Genomic DNA, 12,267 nt, shown 5'->3' on the forward strand with positions numbered 1-12,267 from the left:
CCGCCGTTGTAAGGGGAAACGCATGGAGATAGGGGTGCGTCGGGGTCTCTCCGCACGTGTTCTTGGATTATCTATGAGAAAGGAAGTCTCGGTATAAAAATATTCCTCATCTTCAAGTTACGATGACAGCAAATAATAATAAGAAAAAATTAACAAATATAAAATTAATTTTTTTTATAATATTTTTTGTAAATAATAATTGTATAAAAAATTAATTTAAGAAACCAAATTAATACGAGTGCGAATAAATGGTATAATTTTAATTGAGTACAGATAAATATATTAAGTTTTATTTAAATTCTGAATTTAATTTATGTGAATTAATATTCTTGGAATGAAAAGTAAGAAACGTATAAAAAACTTGAAAAAATATAGTTTCTTTCTAATTTGATGACTTACGCATTTACTTCTTTTAGTCTACTTTTAAGAAATATTTATTAAAAGTAAGTTAATTAATATAACGCGACTCTTGATGTTAAAATAACAATATAAATAATAGAAAGGGCATGTAAGAGTCGGTTATAAAGTTCGCACAAATAACAAGTTAAAAAAGTTAAAAAATAGAAATCGACTGTAATTAAATTAAATTAAAATTGAAACAATGCATAACATATTTCGGCTGCTGGTTTGAGCCATCTTCAGATGTCATAAGAGAGTATATCGTGAAATATTTATTCTTAATAAAATATCAATAGTTAAATAAAAGCGTGATGTTATTTACAAATTGTAAACCAAAATATCTTGTAAATAAATTATTTTAAACATTATGAGATTTTATCTCAAAAAAGGAAAAGATTTCGTTTAAAAAGAGAGTAAGTTTTGTCAAAAGTTCTCGTTGTAATGACGAGAGCTTTGGTTCTACGTTTACTGCGTACCGTTATTATAATAACCATAATTATTGAAGTTGCGTTATTAAAATGAGTTACAACAAAGAGGTCAAGGGAGAAACATGTCCCGGGGGAAAATCTCTTCGCCGAGCTTGTTACAAAAGGCGACTGAAGGCGAAGAAGCGTGCAACGAAGGGATAGTCAGTCAGTTATCAACAAAAACAAAGGCTAATGCGAAGTATGTACATTGAAGCATAAAAAAAAATGCAAAGATTATATCTGAAACACATTAAAGTGTACAAGTTTCATATAATTTTCCTTTTTTATTGAATTTCTGAATAAATATTTCATAAATACTTTATTTTATATAATTGCAGACATTATTCAATAATTGAGATCTTTTTAATTAATAGACAGATATATATGCATAATAATGATAAATTTCTGATATTCTTTTCTCTTGTAGTTTCATTGTAAATTGGAATCTCTCAGAAAACCTTTTATTTTACGAAGCTTGAACTTAGGAAATATAGGTAATATTACACGTAATTTAAGATGGAATTCAATTGTATCATGAAAAATTCTGATTCGTTCGCACATGAAAGAATCCGCGACGGTGCTTCAAGGAGCAAATCGCGAGGTGCAACGATGCGTCGAAGGTAATGGTGTACTTTCTTTCGAAGCACATCGTGTTGTGCACTCGCAGTATGTGTTCTTCTTCTTCTCTCTCTCTCCCTTTCTCATTTTCTCACTATAAAGAGAGAGAGAGAGAGAGAGAGCACAGATGCCATGGGTGGAAGAGCGATGCACGGCGCATGCAGTTTCGTTCTACACGAGGGACTCCGTGACTACACGCTTTCCTTCGTAACTAACAGGTGGAAGCCGCTTGGAACGCGCAGCTTTCCTCGAGATTAGCAGGTGGAAGATGCCCGCGGCTGTGTCGCAGATGATTCAGAAACAAGACCGGCGAAAAGAGGCGGGAGGGACAGAAAGGAAAGGGGACAGATGGACGATACGTGAGTTGCTTTTGTTCCAACTAGTTCCAGAATTATGGAATGACACTAGAATCCCGTTGCACGCGAGCAAACAACGCGACCACGGTATGAAGAAAGAAAAAATCCCGCTACAACGGTTGTCCGAGGTATATTTTCTTTTTTAATAGGTCAGACTGCGTAGAAAAATATGATAAATATCATATATTTGTTAAAGCAGCAAGAAAACTCGCAACTCTATCAGCTCTCGGAAAGAAGTATTTATCATTAATTACTGGAGAACAATGATTACGGAAGAAATATAGCTGCCTAACTATAATATTTCAGCTTTATATCATGATAAATTGCACGCACGTAAACGAAAATATTAGAATACATTTTCTGTATAATATATTAATATAGCAGGCATTTTCCCAAGATATTAAATCAATAACGGGAGGTAATACTTTTATATATACACATACATGTACATATCTTCTCTTTAATTAAATTTCCATTAAAATAATAGTCAAACGTTCGTATGTTGAAAAGTGGTTCTTTCATGCAAGTTCCTTTGTAGAAATATTTCGTTTTTGTTTCTTTTTTCGTGCCACTCGACATATCGATCTGGCAAAATTAGACCACGGAATAAAGTACATTCGCTTATCAATGATATTGTTTCTAGTGTAATCGAAAGATTCATTTCTTCAGGTCGTAAATTTCTATGCAACGTCGCGAAACAATACAATCAACGCAAGGAAAAATAACCATGTTGCAAGTTTACTACTTCCAGGCATGTAAATGCATGAGTATTCTGCGTGTTTGAGTAGCAAGTATACTGTATTATTGATGGTTTATTGCTTTAATCGACCGACGAACGATGGTACCACGGGGTACCAAGTGCATCGGCATACATGCGCCGGCCGATCGACGAAAATATGCGGAATAATTTATTCGATACGCGCAATTATTTCTCTATCCTTGAGCGGAATCATCGCGTCGCGTTTATTATTATTTTATAAGGAACTAGATCCGACATCATACCAAAGTCACAGAAAGTTTCCGTGTACTTTGTGATGCAAGTCTTCATCAAGTTACATCTGCATGAAATTTTAATGAAAAAAAACTGTGCGTATACAGAAAATGCAAGAGACTAGAAGATTATTCTATTCTCATTTATTTTATTTATTATTGTGAATATTTTCTCTGTTTGAAGAATCTTCAACTTTATTGTGCATATCATAAAATGGATCTTTTCATGCATTATATAAAGAAATTAAATTAATTAAAATAATATAAATAATATAAATAAATTATATTATTATAATATAATAATAAATAATATAAATAAATTAAATAAAAATTTGTATAACGTCTTAATTAATTCTCCAGTAATTTAATTTACCATAGAATCTATGGTAAATAAAATTACTGGATTACTTTAAATTACTTTATATATGGCATAGATGATGGAAATATTATAAAAGTCTTTATAATTTGGAAATAGGTTAAGTGTAAAAGTTTAAACATTATTCAGAATTATGAAGATTTTGAGAACATATATTAGAATGCAAAGAGAGATTGTAATGAGCCGGTATCTACGTGCTTATTAAGTGTAAGCTGTATACCAGCATATAGTTAAACGATAACTGTACTTTGTGCGTACGCAGGAAACATTTATCTACTATTCAACAGATAATACGGTAGCATCTCAAAGGGATTAAAGCAACCACCACTTTCACAAAACAGCTATGAAAACGCTTAATATTTAATGATACTACATATATTTCTGTAAAAATACTTATCAAGCGAGTAATTATAATATATATAAAGCAAAATGAAATAACAGTTACTATTAAATTATTAAATTTACAGTCATTAATTTTGTAATTAAAAAATTATTATGTTGCGCTATTTATATAGAGAAACGAGGCCAACAGGAAAACGTGAAAGCTTTGTCTGATATATTTATTTTATATAAACTATAAATTCAATAATAATGTCTTTTAAACTTCAAGCTGGTGCTAGAAATCTGCTCAATAATTTTTGTCAAAGGACTACTGTATATATATTTTCTTAAATTAATTATCTTTAACGAGTATTTTTTATCTAATATAATAATTAAAATCAACCTCCCATTCTGTTTCCTCATTAGATTCTATAATATTATATTTCTTGAATTTTTCCAGAATACTATGAACGGTAGAAGTTACGTATTATTTTAGGCGATATCGATACTTAAATCGGTATTCATAGTCTTATATTTAAGATTGTCCTAGTCTCAAAATGTCATGAACCAATCGAAAAGCTTTATTAGCATTTTAAAACGTTATTTAAAATGGTTTTAAAATAATAAGAATTAACTGTAAATACCGGCCTTAAATACTTAAAATAAAAATAACACGTTCTAATTATTGATCCGCAAAGGGAAATAATGTCAAATTGCCCAAAGTTAATACAAACTTTCGAAACTTTCGATTAAGCATTTCCAGAACGTATTTTCGATAAACCGACTGCTTGCCTCCTCATCCGCGAGAATTGCTTAGATGCAAACTGACTGCTCGAGTTAGTCCGACTGCAACATCTAGTCTGAATATTTCATAAGGAAAGACTGGTCGATTTCCGTGCTTGCGGGAAGCGCGGTCACCTCGCTACGAAAATCGTTAGCCGGTGAGTATAAATAACGGTGGCGCGATTTCATACGTACGAGTATTCGTGTGGATTCAGTGTGAACAAAAGAACAGTATCCTTCTTTAAAAATAATTTACTTTTCTATTAACTTACACTAAATGTTATCATTATTGATTTTTTTGTATATGTAAATACTTTCTAAGAGAGAATTATATTTAAAATTCTTATATACATATATATATATATATATAATAAATTGGCTAAAATTTTCAACACAGTTATTATTTATTTTAATTTAAATTATATTGGAATTAAAATTTTCGAAAAATAAAACCTTAAATTTTAAACAATACAACGGAATTTCCTTATTTTTTATTCACGTCTTTAAAAATGTTACAATTACTATTTAATACTAAAACTTATATTTAATATCTAATATCTGATAATAAAAGCTAATTTTTCTCTTAATATTTTAATGAAGAAAATAATTTATTAATTGTTAGATTATAATCAACAAAATGTACATGCAGTTAAATGTAGAAACAGGGCTTTACTTGGACACCCTATATGATAACACATGCACCCTGATTATATCTCATTACACTATAGAAAATTACGTCATTATACATCGGAGACAATACGATGAATCAGAGATCATGTGACTACTTGGTGACGATTGCAGGCCGCAAATAATTTATTGTGAGTAGTAGTTCAAGTAGAATAATCATTAGAGATTGTCCGCTTCCCTTATTTTTTTTATTTATTCTTCAAGAAAGAATAACGAAATACTGCGATAACAAATAAAACGCCTGATAAATTTATGCGTAAATTAACACGCAAATTAATCCGTTAAAGAACTATTAATAAAATCGTAGATACGTTTCTCTTATAACACGCGTAATGAAATACATTCATTGATTATTAGATAACATATAAGTATTGCATTTTTAAATATTTTATGTTATATTATTAAGCTTCATATATATATATATACTATAACATACATATTATATGTCATAAAATTATAAACTCCTGTCTGTAAATTTGTTAAAGAAAGAGCGATATTATTATTGAGACAATAAACATATCTACTAAATAGGTATGCCTAATAAAAAAATTATGTCCATCATATAATTTGAATTAATATTGAATAAAAATGTAAACCATCATTAATGTGTATAAAATTTTGCCACTCCAAAGTTTTTTAATTAATCACAAGATAACGATAAAAATTATTTGCTTCTAACGCAATTGTCAATCCGAGAAACTCGAAAGAATTGAAAAAATTGTGCAAAGATTTTATCTAAAACTCTTGACACCATGTCGCGAATATATTGTCATCAATGTGTAAAAAGCAAGAAGACAAAATGGCTGCATTTACCTGCATCAACTATCGAGTTTAAGTATTCAAAGAAACGATTTATGTATAATCGATATAAAATTAATTATCTATCTAACATAAATATCTTATGATAATCGTTTACTCAACGAACTCTCGTTGCCTTGATGAGTAAAGCAAGATGCGAGATGAAAACGACTTTGGGCGCGCAAACTGCCAGAGACGCGTCGCGAGAGGTTGATCGATTGCGATATACTTCCAGCCAAAGTAGCGATCCAAGATGCCTGCTTCATACACTCAATAGGCCTGCACCCGAGGGGATAACCACTTAATGTAATCGTGGGACAGAGTCCTCGAAACCATTATAAAATTCATACGAAATCTCTATGTATAATCCGACAATTACATATGCACCCACGATAAATCATTGTATAATATTAAATAAATTCGTATATTTTACCAAATGACTTCATATGTAGTGAAAAAAATTATTTCTAATCAGATGAAATCATATAATCTCATGTAATCTGTGGGAATATTTCAGCTAGTGATTACCCCCTCGCCTGCACCAATTCATCTTTCTTCCTTTTCTCTCCAGGAGGAAAGAAGAGGAAGAAAGATGAACTGCAAAAGTTTAGCCAAAAAGAACAGGCCTAATATGCCACGTAACGAATTCGGTGCACTTTACGAGAGACCCTTAAAAGTCCATGGCACGTAGAAAAACTTAAGACTTACCCCTCTACCCGTGTTCATGTCTTTTTTGACCCAAGCGTTTTTAAAAAGTTCTCGTAATATTATATACTGTATTGTCAACAAAAAGATAAAGTTTTGAACATGGTAAATGATATATAATATGAACACGGGTAGAGGGTTAAGCAGTAAGGAAATCAACATGTTGGATTTGCTACTGCTTACGTTATGGTCTTATGATTTCTATCATAAAGCCCATGGCACATAGAAAAACGTAAGTCCGTAAGAAGTAATCAGTAAGGAAATCGTAAAGCGTCGTCTACAATACACAGAGTAAGAAGTAAGAGTAAGAAATTGGCCAATCACAGTCGAGTGTGAGAAGAATAATCGACTGTGATTGGTCAATTTCTTACTCTTACTTCTTACTCCGTGTATTGTAGACGACGCCTAACATTGGATTCGCTACTGGCCTTACGGTCTCTACTGTGATTGGTCAATTCACTTACTGGTTGCGTATTACCCCGGATCTACAATAGGGTTTTAAGCCTTAAGGGTCCTCTACATAGAAGTCGTAGATGGTCGTGGAGTCTTAAGTCATAGGAAACTGACCAATTTCAATCGACCGTCTACGACTTCTATGTAAAGGACCCTTAGGGCCATTCCACACAAACTTGCAGAGCCACATAACCATATGCATAAAGAAAATTATCCAATCACATTTCTGTCATAAAGACAAACGTAAACTATGATTGGATAATTTTCTTTATGCATATATGTTTATGCGACTATGCAAGTTTGTGTGGAATGGCCCTTAATTGGTCAATTTCTTACGGCTTAAGACTTAAAACACCTATTGTAGATCTGGGGTAATCGATCAATTCGCTTACTGCTTAAGGCGATGCTAAAGCTCCCTGTTTTACCACATTCCTATTCAGTGAAAAATCTCTGTATTGGATGTACGGATTGCAAAAGTATTATTACTTAAATTATAGTACGCATCAACAGGACCTCAGCTGCACTGGATTTTATGAGAAAATCGAAAAAAAAATTAAAAATTCACTTACTTTTGGCTCGTACAGCTGTTACCTCAGATATGTATTTGCTTGATATAAGAGTTTTAGAGTCCATATCTTGAAAATAAGCGTGCAGCTGAGGTCACATTATTGAAACGAACGATACTGAGTTTGTAGAACTAAGATTGAAAGTCTAGAAAAGCAATATTTCCACCGAATAGAAAATACGTGTATACTGATGCTTTGCGAAGACTGGGACTGTCAACAGAGCCGAAATTCCGCGTAGCAGTAGTTGCGCGGTCTTGCGATAGATGGTGCTGGCATATGTTAGATAAGAACAGACGTATGCGTTTGAGTAAGACAGAATGATATATATTATATAATATAATGTAAAAACTAAATCAAAGATGTCACCACTATTATCGAATTTGGAATTAAAAGAGTCTGTACTATCGACCTTGATTGAGTTGGGTAATCGGTTTAGCATCCCCTTAAATCTTACGTCTTAGGGGCTCCGCACAATAAGGCGTCGTCTACAATACACGGAGTAAGAAGTAAGAGTAAGAAATTGACCAATCACAGTTGAATGTGAGAAGAATAATCGACTGTGATTGGTCAATTTCTTACTCTTACTTTTTACTCCGTGTATTGTAGATGACGCCTAAAAGGAACAGGGAACAGAGAACAGAGAATAAGAATTTCAACCTATCAGAAATCATGTATTGTGGAATACGCAGTGTGTATTCCATAATACATGATTTCTGATAGGTTGAAATTAATTCTTATTCTTTGTTCTCTGTTCCCTGTTTCTTTTATTGTGCAGAGCCCTTTAAGTTTTTCTACGTGTCATGGAAATTACGATGATTGTTTGCATGCAAAATTCACGACACGACGACAAAAATACGAGCGATCAAAGAACCGCGATTCCACGACCGGTGGTTCCGCGCGTCCTGAAGTGACCGCAATTCGAAAACTATCGAAAGATCGAAAGCTATCGACGCCATTGTGATTTTCGACATATCGAAGCGACGAAGTGGCGCTTGCGCAAGTGAATTCTCATTGTCGTCTGCTAAGAATTGGCGGGTAAACGTCGGGTGTAACCAGAGGTGACACTCGTGTAAATAATTTTTTAAATTGTACAAGATTGTACATATACTGTGTATTGCATGCAGAAATTGTTGGATAATGCTTCAATAGTTGTGATTCGAAGGCATTTATGCGCTAATGATACCTGTGATAATGAAACGGAATTTTTGTTAAATTGTAATAGAAAGGAACGTGTAAGTAAGGTTAGATTATTTTTTATTGTATAAATATATATGAGTATTTAAATACAAACTTTCAATAAGTTTTGTGAGTAAATCCCTTTTCACAACTTGTAATCCGGCGCACACATAAAGAAAAATTTTTATTCTATGCGATTTACTAAGCAACTTATAATCAATTCAAACAGTTAATTGGTTGATTAAGTGAATTAACTCCATTTGACATTACTTTATTTTTTGACATCTCTATCTAAGCACCCAGAAATATTCTTTCCTTTCTAGATTATGTCTTTAATTTCAATATAAATAACTAAAATAGAAATATAAATATAATTAAATCAAATACAAATATATCTTTATTTCTTTTAATTCATCTTTTTTTACAGGACTTGAAATATGGAGCATGATGATAGTGATTGTGATCTAGACATTCTGAATAATCTCATATCAAATGACATCGAAGAAACTGAGCAATCTAAGGTTGAAGAAATTAAACTACCTGAAATTAAACAGCCTGATCTACCAAAGCCAAGTAAGACTCTAACAGAATTACAGTTTAGTTTCTTAGATTCTGCATCTAGTAACGTAAATAATGAAAATAAACCAATTGATGAAAAAGTTAGTGAGATTTATGATGACAAGCTTGATTCTTCTGACGACGAAGACAGACGTTATTTCGAGGAACAAAAGTATTCTAATTATGGACGAGAGTTAAAACAATTGTTAAAAGAAAGTTCTTCATTAAAGACTGAGCAACCTGTAAAATTACAAAGTGTGAAGACAGTTAATATTAATAATAAGAGTAAAACATTTGATTTCAATAACGCCATAAAAGGTAATAATAATACAGCAAAAGATGTCTATAGTGATCCCTTCTTTGGAATAAGAATAGTTAGTCCCCTTATATCCTCTGCCGAAATGAAAGAACGTATGAAAGACAAAATACCTGTAACGATATCAAAAATAAAGAACCACATTATTTCTGATAATGTACGTAATGACTGGGTAATTGCTGGTGTGTTAATCAACAAATCAACTACGAAAACCTCGCAAAAGGGAACCTCTTACTGTATCTGGAAAATAAGTGATCTGTCCGACGACCTAAAGACCGTGTCAATTTTTTTATTTAGTAACGCCTATAAACAACTATGGAAAACCATCGTTGGCAACGTGATAGGTATTCTCAATCCAAATGTGCTGGAGAGTAAGGATAATATCGATCAAGCGACGCTGTCGATCGACAATCCTCAGAAGATGATGATTCTTGGCAGGTCTAAGGATATGGGCAAATGCAAGTCGGTCAAGAAGAATGGAGATCCGTGTACCGCAATTATAAATACAAGTCGATGCGAGTACTGCGTCTATCATGTTAAACAGGAGTACAAGAAGTGTACGCGACGTGCGGAAATACAGTCGAGCAATACCAGTTATGGATTCACCGGAGACGCGATAAAACGCATGAATAGGCGGACCGTTATGCAAAAGCCTTACAACGGATTATCATCGTTCGTACCGGTATTAGCCAAACGCAACGAGGAACTGTATGAAAAGGACCGTGCGCGTTTGGAGTTATTATCCGAGACTACTTCAAATAACAGTATTAAGAAAGTAAAAAACGATATAGACCATAAGGCGAACAATACGGACACTAAGAAAGGGATAGCTATTGAACTGACCGGCAACCAAGTGAGAAAAGATTTTGAACGACTGAACAAACTAAGGAGCTGGCAGCCCTCAAAGCAGATAATGGTACAATCAACGCCTAATGGGTCAATTCTGTGTTCCAGTCCAATGCAATTGAAAGAAAGCAACCCGAGCAAATCTACAAATAATCTACAGAGCAATCGTACAGATAAGATCGGTTTGGCTTCTCTTACTTCACGCCCGCGATTAGGAACGGGATGTAATCAAAATACAATAGATTTCTCTGAACCAATTACCAAGCAACAGATTCACAACGCCAAGATGAATGCGATCAAGTGGGTGCAAAAGCACGGAAAGATCACAGCGGCGAACCCTAATCAAGTCCGCGCGAGTACCAGAGAAAAACTAGAGAAGAACGTGAAGCGTCAGAGAGAAAATGATGAGAAGGAAGAGCGGAATGCAAAAAAAACGAAAATAAACGACAAATTCAAAGAGATGCTAGAAGCAAAGTCCTCGCACACAGACTTGATCGAGAAGTCATATGACGAAGAGAAGGAGAAGTACTTTAACAAGCTAGAGGCCAAGGAGAGAATGGAGGAAAAGATGATGAGCACTTTCAAGATCAATTGCAAAGCGGTGAAGTGTATGCTATGCAAGTACACAGCGTTCTCAGCGTCGGACATGTGTAAGGAGCAACGACACCCGTTGCGCGTGATGGACGCTGTTAAGAGATTCTTCAAGTGCGCCGATTGTGGGAACCGGACTGTCAGTCTGAACCGTATGCCGTCGCACAGCTGTGGCAAGTGCAGCAGCTCGAATTGGGTTAGAGCGGCTATGATGGATGAGAGGAAGACTGCTATCGTCGCAGAGACTTTGTCCATTCGCGGCGCCGAAGAAAAGTTCCTGGGCTCTGTAGTGAAAGATGCCAATCTCAACCTTCTAGTTCCGGATGAAGATTAATATGTCAATCTGATTGCTCACAATGTATTTTTTAAATAAGTGTTATAAATATTTATAGAGAAAATAAATGAAATGATAATTGATTGGAATGCAAACACGTAACACGTGTAAAGATGAGGTATTTGTATGCAAAATAAACGCAGGTGATACTGAAATGTGCGATACTGTTGCCTGTATGTATTAATTTAATTAATATTATTGTTAATATTTGCTATATGGATAAAGATAGAAATGCAAGGATTAGTAGAACTTGCCATCTAAAGTAACATTTGTATTTTTTTATCATGAATTAAAAATGAAGAGATGTAAATTTTACTAATCGTGACTGATACTTACTCCTATATATTTTATATCTTAGAATCTACAAATGCAAAACGTTTGATATCCTTTTGTTTATTGTCAGTATTATCAGTTTTCTTTTCTTCTTTTTTTTTCATTTTATGAAATGTATACAAATATAAAGAAATCCTAAAAGTGCATCTCTTGCATATTTTCGAAATGAAATACATTGAATTCTCTCTGTCCGAAATGTACACAGCAAGCAGAAACGTTTTGATACAGCCAGGTACAACAATTGTATAAAAATCACTACGTCGTCTCGACTACGTTTGTCACTAAATTACGTTTGTTTGAGATTTACGTTTAGGCTGAGGTAAGTCATTATACTGTTTTCCTGTCCGATAGAGCCATTTTGTACCTTTCTCGTGTAGCGAGAAAAATACGGTTCCTTTCCTTCTTATAAACGGGATACGAACGGTCTAAGGTGGACATCAGTAAGTTTCTAAATATGAAGAACTGTGATTGGGATCCGGAAGTATTGCGCTGACATAAACCATTATAAATCAACGTTAAATGCTTGATTATATAACACAAAAAATGCAATAATCGAAAGCAATTAATGCATACAATTTTCCGCGAGGTGTTATG

At 33.5% G+C, this 12,267-nt stretch overlaps 1 protein-coding gene across 2 annotated transcripts; it reads left to right on the forward strand.

Annotated features, from left to right (window-relative positions):
• The first annotated feature begins 8,566 nt into the window (after nucleotides 1-8,566).
• Nucleotides 8,567-11,397, forward strand: Mcm10 (minichromosome maintenance 10 homolog). 2 transcript variants are annotated; one of them, XM_018516075.1, is made up of 2 exons: nucleotides 8,567-8,760; nucleotides 9,123-11,397. In XM_018516075.1, the coding sequence occupies exon 2, from the start codon at nucleotides 9,133-9,135 to the stop codon at nucleotides 11,338-11,340; it is 2,208 nt and encodes a 735-aa protein (XP_018371577.1). In that variant the 5' UTR covers nucleotides 8,567-8,760; nucleotides 9,123-9,132; the 3' UTR covers nucleotides 11,341-11,397. The 2 variants fall into 2 exon arrangements, with proteins under 2 accessions (XP_018371577.1, XP_018371576.1); XM_018516074.1 differs by having other exon boundaries at nucleotides 8,567-8,751.
• Nucleotides 11,398-12,267: the final 870 nt, after the last annotated feature.

The sequence above is a fragment of the Trachymyrmex cornetzi genome, unplaced genomic scaffold (assembly GCF_001594075.2).
Source record: "Trachymyrmex cornetzi isolate Tcor2-1 unplaced genomic scaffold, Tcor1.1 scaffold61, whole genome shotgun sequence".
NCBI classification, from domain to species: domain Eukaryota; kingdom Metazoa; phylum Arthropoda; class Insecta; order Hymenoptera; family Formicidae; genus Trachymyrmex; species Trachymyrmex cornetzi.

What these genes read in the sequence shown, in the direction of transcription:
- Mcm10 (XM_018516075.1), top strand. Translation starts at nt 9,133, where the DNA reads ATGGAGCATGATGATAGTGATTGTGATCTAGACATTCTGAATAATCTC.